Below are 23,347 nucleotides of genomic sequence, written 5' to 3' on the forward strand. Positions count from 1 at the left end.
AGACGACCAAGCGAATTGGCCCGCAGTGCAAAGCCGCCGAATACGAAGATCTGTCCGGGGAGAAAAGTCTCACCCTGGATCGCATCGCAGTTGATGATCGGAGAAGCCATCGGGCCTAAAAGCGATGACACAGAGGAACTCTCAATGAAAGCACCAATGTCGGTGTCAAAACCAGCGGATCTCGGGTAGGGGGTCCCGAACTGTGCGTCTAGGTCGGATGGTAACAGGAGACAGGGGACACGATGTTTTACCTAGGTTCGGGCCCTCTTGATGGAGGTAAAACCCTATGTCCTGCTTGATTAATATTGATGATATGGGTAGTACAAGAGTAGATCTACCACGAGATCAGAGAGGCTAAACCCTAGAAGCTAGCCTATGGTATGATTGTTGTCCGTCCTATGGACTAAAACTCTCCGGTTTATATAGACACCGGAGAGGGATAGGGTTACACAGAGTCGGTTACAATGGTAGGAGTTCTACATATCCGTATCGCCAAGCTGGCCTTCCACGCCAAGAGAAGTCCTTTCCGGACATGGGACGAAGTCTTCAATTTTGTATCTTCATAGTCCAGGAGTCCGTTCGAAAGTATAGTCCGGCCATCCGGACACCCCTTAATCCAGAACTCCCTCAGCGGCTCAAGCCCAAACGAAGCGAGGACATGGCGCTCGAAGTCAGTGGCGGAGGCAATAACCGAGGCTTGGCGGGTCAAAAACGGGCGGCTCGAGCAGTGTTGTCACGGCAGAGGCGGATGTGGGCGCGGCCGTTGATCTCACCGGCGGTGCCGGCTCAACACACAGCAGAAGGAGCAGCGGCTCGGCGACTCCAACGAGGCGTGGGCAGAGGACCGCAAAGGTAGGGCCGGCGAAGGCAGCAGCGACGGCGGGTCAAGCGACTACTCATGCGAGGTGCGGCGCGATCGAGATGGCGTAATGTGGAGAAGCAGAGCGGCCGGCATGGAGCAGGGCCGGCTTTCCGAAGCGGAGCCGGAGGTGGGCATCTTGCGGTGAGGATGTGGACGCGGACGATGGAGTCCATCGTCGTGGCCAGCCCTGTTTCCGGATCGTGGTTACACGAGCGAATCCACTTTCTTTTCCTCTTGATCCCAGTATCTCTCCTTGCCATCGACGGCCACCGTGCCTTGGATTGATTGGACTTATTCCTTTGTTGAACCATCAGCAATAACTTTCCACATGATCTCTCCTCTTTTTTTTTGTCTTTGTCTTGATGTGATGAAGAAACGGCAGGCAGTGGCCCTTGATCTCCACGTATAAGTAGTAATATTTAGTAGCAACGCACTTGCAACACTAGTATTTTATACTCCATGTAGTCTGTTTTTGAGTGGCAGCAATATGACCTCGTAATAGCTGAGGTCTTGATTTTTTTTTGACGAAATGCAAGCTGCTTTCATTCATTAAGAAGGGGAGTGCTTCAAGATAAGGCAAAAAGTGCTAGTTACAGAGTTACTGTGCAAGGTGAAAGAAAGAAAAGAGAAAAGGAAATTACATTGCCAGAAACAGAACTCTCTTAACCATGATCTCCCGGCCACTGTGCACCTCCAGCAGCGCCTGAGCTCCTCGGAACTTGAAGCTTCCCTGCCGCATGGCATGTGCCTGACGCTGCGGACGTAGCCAAGGCCCACGGCAAAAAGATCTCAAGGATTATTTCACAACCTACTTCTTGTCAATCTCGGACACTGCTGCACACAATTGAAATCCCGTCGGTCTCAGCGATTTGATTCTTTTATTTGGTCGGACAGATAGCTGATCAGCAACTCGGATGTAGTTCCAAGCGGCGGCTCTTGGCAGAGGTGACGGCCCAGGCGGTAGAAAAAACGAAGCCGGGCAGCTCAAGCCAAAGAATACGTAACGGTGACGACGATTCGAAAACGCGGCAGCGCAACGGCTTGAGCAACGGAAGCAGAGACGAGCTGGGGGCCACGGGCGAGCCAGCGCTGGAGTCCAACCGCTAGCGCGCACCAGCCGTTTGACGGCGCGGACGAACCGAGCGGGTCAAGGCGCAGCCGCAACTGCAGCAGAGACGGAGACCGTGGAGATGTCAGAATCGGAGTCCAATCCGGGTCTTCCTCCATATCGTGGTTGGTTTGATCAATTCGTGTCCGGGTCGTCGCCGGTCTGAAGACCCACGTTCTTTGACAAAAACGTGGCAGCCACGGCTACACGTTGATCTGATCCTGTATCTGTAGTAGTCCTTGATCTCTGTGTTTGGATTTAGTACACGCCTTGACGTGATGGCTGTCCGATTCACTTTCCTGGTTGCCACATGCCTTTTCTCTGTTGACGTGATGTGCACTAGTCGATGTGCTAGTATACATCGTTTGTGCGAGCATAACAGTGGGTCGCTTCCAATAACTGTGGATTTTCTTCGATTGTTTCACGATCGAAAAGATCTAAAAACAATGGACGCAACAACTTACACAGATCCTTCCAAACAGGCTATTTTTCATTGCAAACTTCTCGATCCTTGTAAAAGATCCCTCCAAAAACTCAACACAATAGTGCGCAGGCCCCGCGGTGGGCGCCAACTGTCGTGGAATTGTCACGGCAGATGTCCTTAGTGTCAGGACTTTAGTCGCGAGGCGAAAGCATCTATGTGGTAGCTTGAGAGGGGTTGAGCGGGACAAGAGACGCGATGTTTTACCCAGATTCGGCCCCTCACGGTGGAGGTAAAGCCTACATCCTGCTTCATTGATATTGATGATGATGGTCACAATTACACGGGTGCTCTAACTCGAGAGCTCTAGACTTGTTTGTCTAACCCTAACTTATCAAACGTGTGGAACTTGTCCCTCTTGGGGTGCCCTACCCCTCCTTATATATGTTGAAGGGACGGGTTACATGTGGAGTCCAACTCGGACTTTAACTTAAACTATTATGACTTCCCTTCCTGGGTTTCTTAACGTCTGCCGGTTTAACATTGTCTGCCGATTTAACATTGTCTACCGGTTTAACACCAACCGGTTTACCGTCTGTCTTAGCCATCTGTCTTGACTCTCTGTCTTAACTCTCCGCCGGTTTACCATCCGCCAGTTTACCAAGTCCCAGCCGGTTTACAACTCCAGCCGGGTCATACCGCGGGGTATATCCCCGACAGTAGGTGACATTAGGGTTTTGGTTAATTTGTGTCTTAAGGTGTTATTCTAGCACGAACTCTAGGATAGATCGAACGGAAAGAATAGATTCGTGTTATTTTATTACGGACTCTTGAATAGATCGATCAGAAAGGATAACTTTGAGGTGGTTTCGTACCCTACAATAATCTCTTCGTTTGTTCTCCTCTATTAGTGACTTTGGAGTGACTCTTTGTTGCATATTGAGGGATTGTTATATGATCCAGTTATGTTATTATTGTTGAGAGAACTTGCACTAGTGAAAGTATGAACCCTAGGCCATGTTTCGAAGCATTGCAATATCGTTTTTGCTCACTTTTATCGTTAGTTACCTTACTGTTTTTATATTTTCATATTACAAAAACCTACTTCTATCATCCATATTGCACTTGTATCACCATATCTTTACCGAACTAGTGCACCTATACATTTTATCATTGTATTGGGTGTGTTGGGGACACAAGAGACTCTTTGTTATTTGGTTGCAGGGTTGTTTGAGAGAGACCATCTTCATCCTACGCCTCCCACGGATTAATAAACCTTAGGTCATCCACTTGAGGGAAATTTGCTACTGTCATACAAACCTCTGCACTTGGAGGCCCAACAACATCTATAAGAAGAAGGTTCTGTAGTAGACATCATCCGTGGCTCCTCCCCGGAGGGATCCATCATCGATCTGATGTCCACCGGCACCGTTCGGGTTTCGGTCTCTGACGAGGAAGAGTAGGGCATGGGAGACGGCGGAGCCTTGAGTCCCCTGAGCCGGCTCGTGTGCCATGCCCTACCCTACCTTACCGGCGACTATACCAACACTTCGAGGGGCGCGGCCAACCGCCGGACATGGCCAGGCAGAGCCGGGCGGACGGGAGCGGAACCGAACGAAGCTCCCATCAAAGATCGTTGTGTTGCATGTAATAATATGGATTTGAGGTTTCTAATTTGAAGTATCCGGATGTGGAATGTGTTTTTGAGGGGTGACCGGTCATTATCCACGGATGCGCCTAGACGCGTCCGCGGGCGTTTGAGGGGTCGAGTTTGCCAAGTCCGTTTGTAAATGCTCTTACTGTAGTGAATCAAATAAGTTGATGGTCTTTCTGTGTTGCCTTTACCACCTAGGTTGTGCTCTACTCGTACTTGTAATATGTGTCGCCCTCAGCCTTACTAATGTTGTTAACAATTTTTATGAACCAGTCAGTGATTGGATGGTTAGGAGGGCAGTGGTTTCCCCAACCCACCAGGGTTCAAATCCTGGTGCTCGTATTTATTCTGAATTTATTTCAGCATTTCCAGCGATGCGCGTTCAGTGGAAGGAGACGTTCTTGTCGACTATGATATGTTGGCTCGGTCTCTCAGAGGTGCTCATAGGGATAGGGTGTGCGTGTGTGCATTCATATGTGTGAGTGTATGCGGTATATACGAGCGTTTGCATTTGTGTTCGTGTTAAAAAAAGTGTTGTGTTCTAACCCTTTTTAATGAAAACTAGATTGTTGATGGTGCGCGTTGCCGCACCCGTCCATTTTTATGATACAATAATAATATTTTTCATAAATATTGTACATAAATTAAGTGCAAAAAATGGATATGATTTTTTGATTAAAATTTAAATTGTACAAAAAAGTTATAAAGTGTTGCACTACTCCGCCACACTAAGTAATGTATAGAACTGAAGAAACAACATTACGAATTAATTAAGTGATACCTGGCATATCATAGATCAAATTTTGGATGGTACATTATATAGAATCACTAAGTAGTAATACCCTAGTATGAAATGCCATGTATCAACAACAACATAAAGTACATGGACCGCGCCTAGGTAACTAAGGAAAACTGCATTATCATTTCCAGTGGCGGAGCTTGAGTATAATTCGAGAGGGGGCCATTAGTCAAAAGGAACCATGCTAATAGGGAAGGAGGGGCTAATTTGTAGTTTAAACACTAAATAGGCTCATAATGTAGCCTGATCATTTCTACTCTGGTGCTCATTTTGCATTCGCCCGTGAAGTAAATTTATACACAAAAGCCTAATCTAAGAGGTAGCTCATTAGCCTAATTGCCTAACTTTGAATATATGTATTTATTCTTTGTAGGTAGAAGAAGTAGTGCTTATATAATCTAACATGTGGCATTAATACTTGTCCTCATGTGATGGAATGGTAAATTTAGTTTCTCAAACTCATGCAAGGAAGTTATTAACATCATACTTAGATTAGCAACATGTTATACAAATTTGTAGAAGACACACAATCAAGCATACTCCGGATGCAACAGATGGTCAATAATTCTTTCTCCTTCCCGAGGACTTGGCGATTGTACCTGCAACAAATTAATTGTGGAAAACATTATCAGCATGAGCCAGAACTAATTACAAACACTAACTTACGAACAAAGCAAATACCCAAGAGGTGCTTTTCACAAGACAATGGGATTGTAGAGAAGGAAAATCTACGCAAATTTGAAGATGAAAAGGCAACCTCGTCAATAAGAATAGCTCATAGAATGATATTGCCAGATGAAGAAGGCACAACATGTACCATAAAGGGTAAGAAAAAATGTTGTGTGAGATGATATAACTCATTTCAGAAAAGTAGAAGGTTAAAAATACTACTGGTGATTGAGGATGCACCTCATAGATGGTGGACTCTGGAATAATCGGACTACTACACATATTAGCAATGCTTGCCAGAACACAAATAGTGAAGAATATTGTTGTGGTGTCAATCCCCATTCACGAGAAGAGATCGTTCAAAAATGGACACAACAGAAATATACAACATTCTAATGCAACAACTTTTGTTATGGATAGAATTCCAAGAGCGGAAAATGTCATTTTCTTGAAGTATTCTTCTAGTGGAATATGGAATTCTTTGCATCCACACAGGTGATAAGGGCAACCTCCTAGTATGATCAATTCATTAAGTGTGGCTACAAAATAAGCTTGGTTCTTGGACCTCAATTTGCTTTCAGTTTAAAACAGATAGACCATTTGCGCGACAATAAAGTGAAAACACCAGTCCTTTGAACCATGAAACAGGAATGCCTTCTCTCTGCTCGCATAGAAGTAGCAAACAATAAATCGATGAAAAATATTAGTATATTATAAAAAGATAAAATTGCAGAAAGAAACATGGATAAGCAAACAATCCGTAGAATCATTTCATTGCCTCGACGACAAATGATAGCCCCGATATAGGAGCATCATGCAACTGCTTTATTGGAACTAAAGTAACACACACATACACACGGAGCATCGTCATTCTTGGATGAGGTGAAGGCCCCCTAAATTTGTGCTTACACATATGTTTTTATTGTATGTTTTTTTGATACAGTACTTCGTATAGGGAACTTGTAAAAATGAATTACCACACACACGACAGCTTTAGTTAATGAAGCTTTAACATGTAAACACAAATTTACTAAGGGACCAACACTTGATTGTTTTCGAATTCAGTCTTATGTGTAGAAATAAATTAAGAACTGATGGAAGGAAAATATATCATCAACCTATCAACGTGATATTGCTACCATTACAGTGAAGAACATGTACATGATAGAAAAGTGCTACTCGTTGTCCTCTTGCTTGCTTCTTCTCACATACGTAGGGGAAGGAAGAGCGGCGTGGATGTGGGGCAGAAGCATGGTGGCCATTGCAACTAGGAACACCCAAGCCACGGAGCGAGCTGATGAGTTGTGGTGAGCACCGCTGCTCGGGGAGAAGGGGCAGGCACAACATCACTATACTATTAAAAAAAATCATTTTCATGATGATACGTGTTTGTCACAGTAGGTTATATTTTCTGTCATGTATGTACATCCATGACGATTTTATGACAAAATCAAGATATTGTCATACACGTGTTGTCGTAGAAGTGTTTCATGACAATACCAAAAATGTCATCACAGAAATGTCCATTTCCATGACGATAAATGACGCATCATGGAAATATTTTCTTCAATGATAACCGACACGTGGCATCCACCGTAACAGGTCGCCGTTAAGCTATCGGGTTCCGGTTTGGATCCGATAACCCATTAACAGCCTTAACCAATGGGGATTTTTCACGTGTAAAATTCTCATTCGTCGAAGGATCCACATGTTAGCTTCTCGTTGGGACAAATGTCAGCTGTCCACTGGACAGGAGTCGCCAATGAAACGTTGACACATGAGACGGCCCAGTAGAGGCCCATATAGGTTTAAAAACTGGCTCAGGAAAATGCCCGCAAGATTTCGTCAGATCTAATGAGCCGGCTCATTCATTTTCTAGACCAAAGTATGGCCCACATCAGATACGGCCCATTAAAAACCTGCAATATTCTGGGCTAGTTTACGGCTCATATCAGATCCGGTCCATTAACAGCATGTAATAGTTTGAGACAAATTACGGCACATATCTGATCTGGTTCGTTAACTGATTTTCATATCTTGGGCCAAATTACGGCCCATAATAGATACGGTCCTTTAACTGCTAATGTGCCTTTGGGCCCATTGGGGGTCTGCTTTGCTCTTCGGTCTCTTAGGGCCCGTTCGGATCCTCTCCATGAGCCAGCTTCCTAGAATTCCTACGTGAATCGATCCCGAACGCTCCAGCTTCGAGGAGCCAGCTTCGCGGAGACGAGGATCCACCCGTGCAATTTTTGCGGAGACGAGAAGCGGCAGTTGGCCAGCTTCGCTAAAACGAAAAAAAGGGAAAAAATTAAACAATGAATTAAGAATAGAGTAGGACTAAATGTAAATAGGAAAAACTAATAAAATCAGAAATGTCAAAAAATTAATGGAGCGGAAAAAGGGAAATAATTGGAAGAAAAGTCATACATTATAACAATACCCGCATACTAAATGGTGTGTTTTAAACTACCTCTGGAGTCTTTGCCAGCATCTCATGTCCCTCATCCGGAATTTTTGGCGCGTTTTGATATAATAATATAAATAAAGCACACTTAAATTATTCTTTTAGAATAATCCACTAACTTCATTACTACTCCCTCTATTCCTAAATAGAAGTTTTGACATTTCAATTTAAAGTGCCAAAATGTCTTGCATTTGTGAACAGAGAGAGTAATCCGTAACGTTCAGGGGTTACATCATGGACCCGGAGAAGCCAAGAATGGTTACTCGCCATTAAAGACAGAGCATAGCTGAAAGTACCTTTCTACACCCCGAGCTCAAATGCTCTTGACGTGAACAATAAAATAAAAAATAGAAAAAAAACTCAAAAAATTCTGATTTTTCTGCATACTTTAAGAAATGTTTGTTGTGCATATAAAATTTTATCACGAAATCACATTGGTGGAAGTCATGGCAAAAAAATGGATGCTCTGAAATACATCTGAAAGTAACATTTTCAGAGCATCGATTTTATTTTTTTACCACGCCTTCCACCAATGTGATTTCGTGAAGAAATTTTGCATGCACAACAAACATTTCTTTTTTTTAATTTTTATGGTGTTCACACCAGGAGCATTTGAGCCCGGGTGTAGAAACTCCACGTCCGAGCATAGTGAGCAATATTATTAGCCTCGGACTTGACTTCGAGGACCTTCCTTCATGGACATAACTGACTTGATCAAATTCAGCTATCCTTGACTTGATCTCCCTGATCAATGTAGCGTTGCTTGGGAGCAACTAGTTAACGGGCGCTATTTTGGGAGCCTCGCAACGATCAACGTCACTTGGCGCGCTCTCAGTCATTCGTCACGTGCCATGCTCTGGACGTTTCTTTCAGGTTTTTTTATTTTTCTGCACACGTTTTCGGCTTTTTAAACAGTTTTTTTTGGGGCGACTTTTTGGTTTTCTCCCGGTCTTTCTTAGCTTTTCGATAAAAAAATCGGGGTACGGTTGTGCTTTAGCGAGTCACGGCCATGCCTTTCGGAAACGAAAAAAAAACGTGTTTTCTGTTTTTTTTCTTTCGCGAGAGTTATGATTTTGCTTCCACGAGAGGCACGGTTGTGCTTTCGCGAGAGTCATGGACGTACCTCTCGGAAAGGAAAAAACAAAACACGTTTTTTATTTTTTTTCTTTCGCGAGAGTTACGGTTTTGCTTCCACAAGAGGCACGGTTGTGCTTTCGCGAGAGTCACGGCCGTGCCTCTCAGAAAGGGAAAAAAATGCGTATTTTCTGTTTTTTCTTTTGCGAGAGTCATGGTTTTGCTTCTGCGAGAGGCACGGTTGTGCTTTCGCGAGAGTCACGGCCGTGCCTCTCGGAAACGGAAAAAAACGCGTTTTCTGTTTTTTTTCCTTTCACGAGAGTCACTGTTTTGCTTCCACGAGAGGCACGGGTGTGATTTCACGAGAGGCACGGGCGTGCCTCTTTTGGAAAGGGAAAAAAACCATGCTCCCGGTTTGATTTTTTTCGCCCGGGTTTTTTCGTCCGTTTTTTTTGTGAAAAAAAGTTAGTCAAAACCTATCAATATGGGATCTAGTTTTAAAGATCTCGACGCGAGGAATCCAATGATGAAAACGGTTCGAGATTTGGACGTACGGTTTAAAAGATAAAACGTTTTGAATAAACGAATCTATGAAAAAAAGAAAAACTCCCCGGTTGCGACAAGTGGCACGCTGCATGTGTGTCACTTGTCGCGACATGAGAAAGTGAAGTGTTCTTTGCTACGAATACTCCTTAATTAGTGATTTTGGCGTTGCTTCCTCCAAAATTGTGCAAGGCAGAGTTTTCGGATGGTAAATGACTAACAAATTGGCCCATTTATTTAGGCCCACGTGCTTCGGAACTACAACGGCCCAAACATAAGCTCGCCGCCGCACCCCATTCTTACCGTCGGATCTGTATCCAACACTCCATAAGAAAACCTTAAGCCTCAGTACGCGCGCGCCTCCGTTCAGTTCGTTCTGGTACTCCCACGAACGCCTACCCGCCGCCCGCCGCCCGCCGGCAGCCGCCTCCGCCCGGCGCGACAGCAACGCGGCCGCCGCCCCCCGCTCCAGGTGAGCGCACTGCCGCCCCATCCCCCGCGCGCCCGCGCCCACAGCAGCCATCTCTTCCATCCTCCCCTTTTCCGCCTAGGCATTCCTCCGAACACCTTCCCTGCTCGCGCGCGCATGGTGCGAGACCAGCGGCCAGAGCGTCTAACCCGTCGTCGTCTTCGTGCAGGGGGTTTTCGTCAGACAAAGGGGCCGAGAAATGCCGCTCGGTGTACGGTTGAAGTGGCGGGAGACCAGCACGGCGAGCCAGCTGAGCGCCAAGAGGGACATGAGCGGCGGCGGGACCGGGATGGCCGGCGGGAAGACGGGGAACAGGAGGGAGGACGCCAGAGGGAAAGGAGGGGCCAGGTTCGGTGGCCGGGGCAATGGGGAGGAGAGAGAAGAGCGCGGCGGGCGTGGGCGCGGAGGGGGTACGGAGCAGAAGCGGTGGCGGAGCGATGCAGGGTCTCAAGGGGACGCCAGGAGGGGTTCGTCTGGGTTTGACAGCAGGAAGAGGAAGGGTGATCATGGCTCGGGGTACGGCGATTACAACGACACGTCGTTTTCTAAACCAAGGATGGACAGAAAGAACCCTTCCGATGGAACCCGTGGGAAGTTTTCTTCTCGAGGAGGCGACGGATTTAAGCCCCGGAGATCTGAAGAGGGTGAATTTCGGCCGATGAGAAGGAGTAGCAGCAATGGTTCTGGTATGGGCAGAGGGGAAGGCGAAAGGTTCAAGCCTCGATGTTCGGAAGATGATGGCTTCCGTTCAATGAGAAGGGATAGCAGCAAGGTTTATGGTGGGAGTAAAGGGGACAAGGGTCGATCAATGGTCTGTATGAATTCACAAGCCTCCAAGTGGAAGAAATTTGACAAAGACATCAGGGTCGATCGTCGAAATGGTGACACCACAAATGCCGATTTGGATGAGCATGATGCGGGAAGCAGGAAGTCTGATGATTCACAGCAGAATGCTGAAGACAAGCCCCGTGCTCGTCCTACTCGGGTGCTGGACAAAACTGGGAAGAAACTCAGGGTCTATAGGAAGGATTCAGTTTCTGACTCTGAGGAAATTGCTCCTCCTAAGAAGAGAAAGCGAATGAAACTAGATCCTTATGACACATCAAACAAACGGATTGAGGATGCAACTCCCAAACAAGATGGTATGAATGCTATCTTACCTTTTTTTTAGGTGGTGCAGAGGATTGATTTGTGCATATGTATGTATATCATGTTCCATGTGCACGACCCCTCAAACCCTGTGGTGGTGAAAAGGCACCCTCTCATGGATAGTTTTTTCCTTCACCCTGAATTTAGCATCACATTTCTCGTCTGAAGTTCATGTTAACAAAAGAAGAATATTCCATAATATTTAAATGCAGGTATAGAGCTCGGGCAATCAAGAAAATGTAGGGCAACTTATGTATACTACTCGATATGCATGTCTAAATGATATCCTTTTAAGATTAAAAAGAATGTGTACACACTAGAACCACTTACAAGTTCTAGTTTTATCCAGTCTGTGCCATTCCCCCCTTTTAGAAATATATTTGCATGCTTTGTTATGTAACACTATTGATTCAAATCTCTTCTTTCAACTGATAACTTCTCAAAATTGCTACATATTTTAATTGTTTCCTTAATAATATGAAAACTTTCCTGAACTTCTTAGTGCGTTCACCCACTTATAATTTCTGTACTTATTTGAAATTTCTGGTCTTATGAGGAAAGTGTCTAATTATCCATCTGATGCTTCTGTTTTAATATCTCCATTTTCTTTCTTTTTTAGTTTGCATAACAGAGAAGATTCCAGAAAAGAGCACACCTGAACCTGACGAGACTGAAATGTCTATAAATGCTAAATTTCGTGACATACAGCCAAGTTCTTCAATCCTTTCATATGTTGAAGATAATGTATACACGATTGCCTCCTCATACCTCTCTTTTGACTCTTTCGCTCTATGGATGCAATTATAACATCATTTTACTGTTCTTTGCAGTTACTTGGTCGTAGGCGTCTAATTGACATAAAAAATGCTGGCTACAATACCAAGCTTTCTGCTCCTCTGGATAATGTCCCCTTCTCAACCAGAATTGAACGTGATCGGATAGAAGACACTGTAAGAACGATAACATATAATCAGTGCAGAAAGTCGTATGTTTCTCTTGTTTTAGTCAGTTATTTTTTGCTACTATATGATTTTAGGTTCTATATTGTATGTTCTGTTGATTTTCAATCCAATTTTAGTTATTGTTGCTCACAAGAAATCATCAACAGGTGTTCAGAAATAAGTTGGACTTTTTTGCCGCTGCAAAGATCCCATCATCTTTCCCTCCTCCCACAATTCCAGAGATAGCATTTGCAGGTAAATATCCTAGGAAGGAATGCATGCTATTAGTTCCATCTCCCCTTATTTCTATGGGAAGTTGTCTAATCATGTCATTTTGATGGGCTGTGTCTGAATTCAGTTTATGTCATATCCCCTACAATGTTTTGCAAATACTGGAGCAAATATTTGTATTAAAATGTGTGTTTTGTTAGTTCAATGGCATTATCCTACCAAGACATTGATGATGAGTTGCTCATTGAAATTTTGTAGCAAACTAACCTAGCCTCTATTTTGATGCCTGTTTCAACTTTCGGCCATTTTATGTTCTGCTCACTTCGTCACCTTATCATGGAACTCATGAATCTTTGGTTATTTATTATCCACTAAACTATTGGTGAAACAGAAACTTCACATCTTATAGAAGGCCTTTTTTACTATGACAAACTTCAAATCATATCCTCATGCTTTAGTAAACTACATTTAGTATATACTATCATTTTGCATTTAGTATTTAGATATTTTATGCTAATTGTTTTATCAAAACAATGCTTTCTTTGGAGTCTGTAACTCTTTACTGAATCAAATATAGCATTGAACCTATCTGTAAATCCCTGTTACTTAAAGTGTTTCATATCTGCATTAACAACTTTGTTTTCTTACTGAACTGAAATTCAAGGGGTATCAAATGTTGGGAAATCCTCACTACTCAATGCACTTACAAGACAGTGGGGTATTGTGCGAACATCAGATAAGCCAGGACTTACTCAAGTAAGTTGAATAAACAATTAAAGCTTTCATTTCTTCGTCTACTTATCAGTGTTCAAATTGTTAATTTGTTTATATGTATAACATATTACTTCTGAATCACAGAGTATAAATTTCTTCAAGCTTGCATCAAAGTTATGCCTTGTTGATTTGCCCGGATATGGTTTTGCTTATGCAAAGGATGAAGTTAAAGAGTCTTGGCAAGAGCTTGTAAGTATCCAATCTGAATAATAGCCTTCTCATGAATCATGTCGCCTTGCATGCATGAACTTGGGATTGCTGACATCTGGTCTCACTGTCTATGGTAATTTATTAAAATTCTAAATTTTATTGTAAATACTTGTAGATCACATAACTATTGTACATTGGTAATGAAATTCCTTAAGTTCTTGCTCTACAACTTTTATGGGGCTGCTGCTGATCTCTCAATTTAATACAAAATTGAACATCTGGTTTGGATGTCTTAACTGAGCACAATTTCAAATCAAGGGGGCCAAGCAGCTTTACAATTTGTGTTTACGACCACATAATTAGATGAATTATCTGGTCCCCATGCAGTATTCTTGCAGTTTGTATAACCATTGGCTCTGTCTGTCAAAGATATCTCTTGTTCTATTTTTGCCTATTGATTATTGTTATTCTTAGTTCTTACAAGCACTCTGAAATTTGTAGGTGAAAGAGTATGTTTCAAACAGGGTTGGTCTGGATAGAGTGTGCCTTCTTGTCCACACTAAACGTGGAATGAAACCATTGGACTACGAGCTTATAGATCTAATGGAAAGGTTTGTTTAAATCCTTACAGAGGCAGTGTTATCTACTTTTTTTCTCTCTAATGTAGTAATGTTAAGTGGTTTTGCAGCTTTGCAATCTTAATTGAAGTACATCACTGTCAGTGCAAAGTTAAAAAACCTTAGCTGTCAGTGCAATCAAATTCATTGATTAGAATCATGCATTTTTTTCTTGAAATACATTGTTTGATCAAAGCATTTGCTTGCGTTTTGGGTGATATACATAGGGGTGTTACCTTTGTGACCTTGATTGAAGTGCATCACTGTCATTGTAAAGAAAAACTCAAAGCAATCAAATTCAATAATTAGAGTAAAGCATTTTTGCTTTGAAAGCCATCAGTTGGCCAAAACATTTGCTTAGATTTTGGGTGATATATAGATAGTGGTGTTACGTTTGACTCTGTGAATGACATCTCCAAATACACTGGCAGATACAAGACACCGTACCAGATTGTATTAACCAAGACTGATTTGGTTTTCCCTATAGACGTCGCTCGCCGTGCCATGGAAATCCAAGAGGTTCTCTCCCTCCCTTCCTCCCATGTGCGTTTTGATTCATTGCCTGACCTTAACCCAAAACCGCTCATTTCCTCCACCACAGAGCCTCAAGAAGAACAAGTCGGTCGTAAAGCCCGTGGTGAGCTCCTGAACCATCTGATCATCTCCAATCTGTTATACCTGCTCCTGAACCATGTCATTCTGATACCGCGGTACATGTCTTGTAGATGATGGTGAGCTCCAAGACGGGGGCGGGCATACGCAACCTGAGAGGCGTGCTTGGGAAGCTAGCTCGCTTCATCAAGCCGTAGGGAGGCGATCGCTTAGCCTGGAGTGCGTGATTCCGGGAAAGATAAATGCCCAAGTGGTTCGGCTTTTAGGCCTTGAGGTCCTTCCTTGCTAGGATGGGATATGACGCCATGTTGTATCTAAGATTTGGATCACCGAACCATTTCCCTGTCTGAGAGAAGATTCTATCATTTAGAGGCTACTAGAAGGATACTGTGTGGTTCACTGGGCTGTTTTTCTTTTTTTGCGAAGTGTATTTGCACTGTTTTAGCAAAATTCATGTCTTAAATAAACTTCTACGCTGATTGAGGGCAGTGAGTACACAAATTTAAGTATGGATGTGGTACAGAACCCAGAGCTTCATAAAGGAAGGAAAATACAGCGTGTCATTTCAGAATTTCCCTTGAAAGCTAGATACAGCTAACATGTTAACACCTTCTCAGGGAACAGATTGTTCATTTTTATGCATTGAGGTGCTGTCTCTCTATATATTGCTAAATTGTGGGCGTTTTGGTGACCAGGCTCCATGGAGCCTGAAACTTCTGAAAAAAAAAATCAAAATTCATATTTTTTCGGTTTCAAAACAATCTGAAAAATATATGCAAATATACCAGGACGAAATGTACATGTGTAAAAATTAAGGATGCGACCTGTACAAAAAAAACAAATTCATGGACTTATGGGGATTAATGTGTTAAAAAGACTTAGTTTTGCTTTTTCCTGTTTTTGCAGAGCCCTCAGTTTAATGTATTTCATCCTGAAAATTTACACATGCATTATGCCATAAAAATATGAATTTTGATGAATTTCGAATTTTGCAAATGGATGCCTTTATGGAGCCCAGCCTCTAAAATTTTCAGCTAAATCGTAGACTATCAATTTCGAACTCAGCCTCCAAAAATTTCAACTAAATCTTAGACTAGAAATCAATTTCGTGGTGGCTGGGCTCTCATTTCTCTTTCCTCTCCATTAGAGGGCACGACATGATGCCAATAGACTCACTGCAGAGTAACCCCAGCCAAGCTTGTACCCTAATGGAGCTGAAGATAAGCGGATCCAAACTTCAAACGATAGCTACTACATCGACGGAGAGATAGCTACTACCTCGACGAAGGGGAACCGGAGGACAATGTGTTCTGGCTCAGGAAAAGTTGCTGCCCGGCTGTTTAATCATATTGCCAAACGGCAGCAAGGTAAAGTTGGAATCTGCGGTGTGCAATCTCCAAAACCTCTCCAAAACCAATTAAGTCATTTTTCACTCAGCACTGTTCACTACTAAGAGGACTTACGCACTGACAGGATTCAAATCAGTCTTGAGAGAAATAAAAGATGATATGATGCATGAACGCAAAACCACAAGGGGGGCATCCCCAGACAAACCAAAAGGTTCTCTCTGATATAGATAGCAGTGAAATTGTCAAAACATAAAGACCTGATCACAAATTGTGCTTGACCAACCAACTTTCAGTACAACCGATTGCAGCAAAAACTAGGTAGAATAGTTCAATATCCAGAGACGAGTAAAACTAGGACTGGCTCCATATCATGCAAGCATTCCCAAACTAGACACGGGGAGCAGGGGCACCAGGAATGGCACCAGCGCCAGCGGGCGCACCACCAGGTCCACCAGGGCCGCCAGCACGGGGCGGGCCACCCTGTCCAGGCCTCGGGCCGTCATCCTACAGTCAAGTTACCAAAACAAGTCAGTGAAAAATGTAATAGACATAACAGAGGCAACCAAGAAGAATGATGAAAAACAGATGAGAAACAACAATAGTCATTCAAAAATGTCACATCAGCTAATGATCAGCTAGAAACAGAACGTCTTAGCAGACAAAGTTAAGGAGATGGTTATATAAATGTCCCATCCGTTAATGATCAGCTAAAAACTGGAGGTTTTAGCAGACAAAGTGAAGAGGATGGTTATCAGATGTAAGGGACGGCTTCATCCCATAGGCAATCTCACTTGTTATAGCCAATGGGGCAGACAATAAGTCCCACAATCTGATGAATTTTTAAACATGTTCTAAGCAGACAAATAAAACACCGCAACCCAGTACCAACTGTAAAAAGTATTAACAAATGAGTGCATTGAGGAGGTCATGAATGAAAGAAGTAGGGATCAGTCATCAAAGATAGGTCTGCAATGCAACAAGACATGTTTATCTATGCTTCCGTTGACGCATCCATTGCGACATATACACAGAGAATGCAACGCCAAAAGCAACACTAGGACAGTACTGAAATTTTGTTTCAAATGAGTGCAATGAGGAGGTGGTGACTGAATTAGGTAATCAGTCATCACACATATGCCTGCAATGCACCAAGACATGTTTATTTATGCTTCCGTTGACGCATCCATTGTGACATATACACAGAGAATGCAACGCCAAAAGCAACACCAGAAGAGTGAAGAACTAATCATGGTGCACTACTCATCATGAACTTAAAACTTCTATCTAACAGTTAAAAATATATGGAACAGCATACAAGAAAACTTCAAAACTTAGTTAAAGCGAAGAACATATGGTTGCTAAAATCATACCCTGCGCCTGAAACGCTGCGGGGGCTCACGGTTCCTCCTGTTCTCACGCGAGCGGACACGGACAATGTGGGCATGGATGGCACAAGACACACAGTGGTGCACCTTGGCGTACAGCTTGGGAAGCACATATCCTGGACAAAAGAGAATCAAAATGAGATGTCTTCAGTATGCAGTTACTAGTGACTAATAATATCTGTCAAGTTGAAATGTAATAGTTAGCAAGAGACTGTACCATCATGCACACAAGCCTCCTGCACATCTCTCACAGCAGCCTGCTCCACGATGTTCCTCACCAAGAAACGCTTGATAGCCTTGTCCTGCACAAAATAAGAACTAATTGTTAGATACCAACCATCTTTATCTATATAAGTAACATAATTTGACATGTACCAACTGTTGACTAGAGAACAATTCAGACTAAAGAGACCCTAAAACTAGGAACAGTCGTATAAACATCACTGTACCGGCCGGATAAAAACACATCTAGACGGCAAAATCCCTCCTCGAACATAATGTCAACCGCAAACCGCTAGAGCAATAATATACAGATCGCACCATGGAAATAACACTAGCACAGATCCTCGTGCGTGCACTGATTCTTCTACCACTAAAGCAACCTGATCTACCCACTGCTACGAAATAGCATCACATCCAGGAGGGGAACAGAAGAGAAATGATGGCGCTCATACCTTGGGGCAGCACTTGGCGCAGTTGGAGCAGCGGATGTACTTGACGTGGCCGCGGCCGTGCTTGTTGCGCCCGCCGTTCCTCCGCTTGAACGTCTGCAAAACACGGCGGAGAACGGTGAGACGGGGGCCGGCGGGGAGCGAGATCCGACGGAGGAGATCCGAGGACGGCGGGTCTTACCATGGTCGCTTCGCGCCGCTAGGCGGGGGGTGGAGGCGCCCGGGAGAGGGGAGGAGGGAGGCGAGGCTCTAGGGTTGCGGCGGCGGCTTGGTGGGAAGGGTTGAGCGAATGGTGCCAGCTTTAAGTAGGGCGAATGCTGGGCATTTGTGGACCGTGAAGCGGCTCTGCGGTCATGGGCCTGGATGTCGTATCGCTTTTCGGAGCGCAGGTTGGGCCGGCATCTAAATGTTCTTCGTGTGGCCGGTTATCACTGGCCCATGGTCTTTTGTTTTCCTAACTACGCTTCTATGTCAAAAAAGGAAAGAAAAAAAAACTACGCTTCGAGAGTGTCTTTGTTGAAGTCAGACTGGACAAGACTTGCCTGCTCCCGCTCGTGCGCCCATACGTGCTCCCGCATACGTAGCTTGATTTGATTGGAACAAAATAAGGCCCGGCCCCACCCCGTTAAAATCAGAGGAGGGATGATTAGATTAGGAAGGAAAAAGAAAAAAAATTGTCATAGGATAAAGTGGGAGCACGGATGGGAGCATGGGAAGGGAGCATGTAAGCCGGATCCAGTCAGACTATCCGAGCATCTATATTTCACCCTAAAAAAATTTAAAACAAATAAAAATTAGGAGCTTCCAAAAAACAGCCCCTTCCTGCCGAAAAAAGTAAAGAGATTTTGCTTCCGGATACAACCCTACCCCTCACAATACATAATCTTTTGGCGGTATGAAACCTCCCAACCAAATTGCCAGTGCCCATCCTCGGTGTCCCTCCGACAACACCGTCTATGCTAGGGATCATTCCCGCTCTTCCCTCTTGCTTGCAGCTGCCGAAGAACCCTCTCAAGTTATTGTCGTGGCCACCTCCCACCATGAGAGCCATGCTCGCGGACATCGTTGGACACTGCGTGGTCTCTCGAGGTCCTTCACACCCTTTCAGCCTCCCGTGTCGTGACCGGGAGCCCCCGCAAGGCTACCAATCGACTTTCAGCGCCTGGGTGCCTCTCTCTAGCCATCACATACTCGACGCCACTTCCCGTCGGTGCCACACGATTTATGTGGTGACACACGCAGCGTGTTTGACTAAAAGTCCATAAGCTGACTTTTTTCCCTTGTGAGTTCCTATCTGAAGATTCAAGATTTCATCCATTTGAGGAGACAGAAAATGATGCCGGCGTTGATCATTCAAGTGGAAGAGAGAAAACTAGGCATGGTTCTTAATCAGTTATCTGTGTATTCATCGCAAATAGGGCAGAAGGACGTACAAAACTAATGATGGATTGCGTTGTGGACCTGTTGTTGTATCCAGAGATGCTTTTAGGCAACTTCCTAGAATGTTGGGGGAACTCACTAGTGCTGGAAAGCCTAACTATGGAGTTGCAAAAAGGCCTTGCTCGAGTTGGCACCCGATGCCATCAATATGGCGCCAGTGTTAAAAAATAGTGGTGGCATTGGATGCCAACGTCAGCAGTATTATTGGTGCTCATGGCGTGCCACATTTCCAACGCCATCGCTATAATTTCACCTACCGGCGTATCTTGTTATATGCACGCCACCTACATGTTCTGCAAAAAAATATTTTGCCACACAATAGAGCATTTTGCACCTCACATTGCAATAGTACACATGAAACGAGACAATTGACCAGCAATAAGTTTAGCGATAGCTAAACTTAGTAGTGAACGATCACTTAACGACACAATCTCACAAAGACTAGCTAGCTATTATTTAGTCGTGGTCAACATGCACTACAAGCAAACTAATATTTAGTAAGCTGTTTACTTAAGAGACCTACTGGCATCGATGAGTCAGCCGTTTGAGGAGTAAAAAGATTATGCTTTTGAGATGGCATTGGGGTTGATCACTCAAGGGGAGGTGAGGGAAATTATACATGGTCCTCGAAATAATACTATACCAAACATAATAGAGATTACATCCTATATCAAGTAATGTACCCTAAGACATTTTCCAAGCAACATTTTAGTGTGACGAGGGAGTTCATTGTGTGCATTGTAACCGCTGTCGAAAAGAATGCTATGAGCTTAATGAAACACATCTTGCCTATCTAAATCTATGCAAACACAATCCATGCATTTATTGAAATGCATTGATGGATGAAAGACCCACAAACTCATGAGCAACTCGGAGACGATCTTGTGAAGCGCGTGTGGGTATTTTGTGAGCAATAGTTCATCATATGTTCATCTTATTTGATTTAGAATTTTCGCTTGATTTGGACCAAAATGTTTCTTCGGGATGGGTTAGATATGCTTTGAGGGGTATACTATGGTTACCTACAAACAACACCAGCGGAGCTACAGCAAGGCCATAAGGGTCGTGGCCCGCCCAGACTGGGGTGCTCCAAGAGATCATGGAGTGCTCCAAGAGAGATTCCTTGCCATTAAGCACATCACAGACTGTACATCTGCTGGAATTAAAGAAGCTTTGGTTAATGTGTTGGAATGTCATGGTTTGTCAAGAGGCTACGTGGTCAGGGTTATGATGGGGCTTCAATTATGAAAGGGGAATTCAATGGTTTGCATAAATTGGTAAGAGATGAAGCTTTGTATGCATTCTCTATATGCTCATTGCTTTGCTCACCAGTTGCAATTGGTGGTTGTCACCGTTGCTCAATGTAGTCCTGCTATTGTTGATTTCTTCAATTATATTCCCTCAATAGTGATTCAAGTGTGTTCATCTTGCAAAAGGAAAGATGCATTACTTGCGAAACATCAAGATGAATTGCATCAAGAATCTAATATAACAAGACCATGAGATACTCGTTGGGGCTCACATCTCAAAACCTTGCTTCGTATATTCACAATGTGGAATGTTGTGGTGAATGTGCTAGGAATTGTTGCGGTTGATGCTCGGGAACATACATGCCAAGGTGGATCTAGAGGTTTGCTTAAAATCATAGAATGATTTGAATTTTTGTTCATCATGTTGTTCTTAATAACTTGTTGAGCAACACAAATCACCTATCCCAAACTTTGCAAAGAAAGAATCAAAATATTGTTGAGGCCATGTGTTTGATCTTGGATGTGAAAGAAAGCTTGCAGGACATGAGGGACAATGTTTGGGAGTCTTCATTTTGCCAAGCCAAGAACTTTTGTGGAACACATCATATTGATGTGCCAAACATGGATGATCTTGTTGGAACAATGGGCCAATCTGCTCACATTAAGAGTAAGGTGACTCGACTTCACTATTACAAGGTTAGCATATTCAATGTTGCCATTTATGCAACTATCACTGATATGAATATCCGATTCAATGAAGTTTCCACCAAGTTATTGGATTGCATGTCTTGTCTTAATCCAGCAAACAACTTTGCAAAGTTTTACGTTGACAAACTTATCCGTCTTGCTGAAATTTATGATGAGGACTTCACAGAAGCTGACCGGATGTTACTAAGAGTACACCTCCCAATATTCCTTATGGTCATTAGGAGAAGTGATGAATTTAATGGATGCCGGGATGTGTCCACACTTGCTCGGATGATGATTGAAATAATGAAACACACAACTTTCCAGTTGGTATATCGCCTCATTGAGTTCACACTCATTCTTCCTGTAGCCAGTTCATCAGTTGAGCAAATATTTTAGGCAATGAAGGTCGTCAAGACAGACTTGCGCAACAAACTATTAGATGATTGGATAAATGATTTAATGGTGTGCTACTGTGAGAAAGAGATATTCAGAAGCATTCATGGTGACAAAATCATGATACAATTTTAGGAAATGAGTTGTCGGAAAGGACATTTGCCTCATGAGTTTAATGTGATTCCTTAGAGGTATAGATGTTAGTGTTACTAGTTTTAATACTTAGTTGTGCATGCCTTATTTTTGTATCACTAACAAGTGTGCTAATTTGGACAGTGGCTTGTGGTTGGTGACTTGAGCGAGGGAACTTGGGCATACATTTCTATAATTTGGTGCGGGACTATTCTATAACTACAATACCACTAGCTAAATACCCCTGTGTTGCTACAGGGAGAAACAATATTTGAAGAGTGGTGACACATGATCGATTGTCCTGTTGGGGAACGTAGTAATTTCAAAATTTTCCTACGCACACGCAAGATCATGGTGATGCATAGCAACGAGAGGGGAGAGTGTGATCTACGTACCCTTGTAGACCGACAGCGGAAGCGTTAGCACAACGCGGTTGATGTAGTTGTACGTCTTCATGGCCCGACCGATCAAGCACCGAAACTACGGCACCTCCGAGTTTTAGCACACGTTCAGCTCGATGACGATCCCCGGACTCCGATCTAGCAAAGTGTCGGGGTAGAGTTCTGTCAGCACGACGGCGTGGTGATGATCTTGATGTACCACCGTCGCAGGGCTTCGCCTAAGCACCGCTACAATATTATCGAGGATTATGGTGGAAGGGGACACCGCACACGGCTAAGAATATGATCACGTGGATCAACTTGTGTGTCTAGGGGTGCCCCCTGCCCCCGTATATAAAGGAGCAAGGGGAGGAGGCCGGCCGGCCCCTATTGGCGCGCCAGGAGGAGTCCTCCTCCTAGTAGGAGTAGGACTCCCCCCCTCTCCTAGTCCAATTCGGACCAGGGGGAGGAGGCGTGCGGCCCACCCTGGCTGCTCCTCTCTCTCTCCACTAAGGCCCATATGGCCCATTACTTCTCCCGGTAGGGTTCCTGTAACCCTCCGGCTCTCCGGTTTCTCCGAAATCACCCGGAACACTTCCGGTGTCTGAATATAGCCGTCTAATATATCAATCTTTATGTCTCGACCATTTCGAGACTCCTCGTTATGTCCGTGATCACATCCGGGACTCCGAACTAACTTTGGTACATCAAAACTCATAAACTCATGATATAACTGTCATCGAACCTTAAGCGTGCGGACCCTACGGGTTCGAGAACAATGTAGACATGACAGAGACACGTCTCCGGTCAATAACCAATAGCGGAACCTGGATGCTCATATTGGCTCCTACATATTCTACGAAGATCTTTATCGGTCAGACCGCATAACAACATACGTTGTTCCCTTTGTCATCGGTATTTTACTTGCCCGAGATTCGATCATCGGTATCTCAATACCTAGTTCAATCTCGTTACCGGCAAGTCTCTTTACTCGTTTCGTAATACATCATCTCACAACTAACTCATTAGTTGAAATGCTTGCAAGGCTTATGTGATGTGCATTACCGAGAGGGCCCAGAGATACCTCTCCGACAATCGGAGTGACAAATCCTAATCTCGA

At 43.9% G+C, this 23,347-nt stretch overlaps 2 protein-coding genes and 1 non-coding gene across 3 annotated transcripts; 1 reads left to right on the forward strand and 2 right to left on the reverse strand.

Moving 5' to 3' along the window:
- Positions 1-9,917: 9,917 nt before the first annotated feature.
- LOC125511124 lies at positions 9,918-16,224 on the forward strand. Its single transcript, XM_048676411.1, has 11 exons — positions 9,918-10,066; positions 10,233-11,205; positions 11,832-11,956; positions 12,043-12,162; positions 12,321-12,408; positions 13,049-13,140; positions 13,243-13,347; positions 13,810-13,919; positions 14,357-14,444; positions 14,527-14,562; positions 14,651-16,224. The coding sequence occupies exons 2-11, from the start codon at positions 10,263-10,265 to the stop codon at positions 14,732-14,734; spliced, it is 1,791 nt and encodes a 596-aa protein (XP_048532368.1). The 5' UTR covers positions 9,918-10,066; positions 10,233-10,262; the 3' UTR covers positions 14,735-16,224.
- Positions 16,089-18,284, reverse strand: LOC125511125 (40S ribosomal protein S26-like). Its single transcript, XM_048676412.1, has 5 exons — positions 18,124-18,284; positions 17,946-18,038; positions 17,489-17,573; positions 17,257-17,387; positions 16,089-16,390 (listed from the first exon to the last, which is right to left on the reverse strand). Exons 1-5 carry the CDS (start codon positions 18,124-18,126, stop codon positions 16,274-16,276), a joined length of 429 nt encoding a protein of 142 aa, XP_048532369.1. The 5' UTR covers positions 18,127-18,284; the 3' UTR covers positions 16,089-16,273.
- LOC125511872 lies at positions 16,569-16,671 on the reverse strand. The gene has a single exon (XR_007285144.1). It is a non-coding gene; the product is annotated as a small nucleolar RNA snoR99 (small nucleolar RNA).
- Positions 18,285-23,347: the final 5,063 nt, after the last annotated feature.

The sequence above is a fragment of the Triticum urartu genome, chromosome 5, assembly GCF_003073215.2.
Source record: "Triticum urartu cultivar G1812 chromosome 5, Tu2.1, whole genome shotgun sequence".
In the NCBI taxonomy this organism is placed as follows: Eukaryota; Viridiplantae; Streptophyta; class Magnoliopsida; order Poales; family Poaceae; genus Triticum; species Triticum urartu.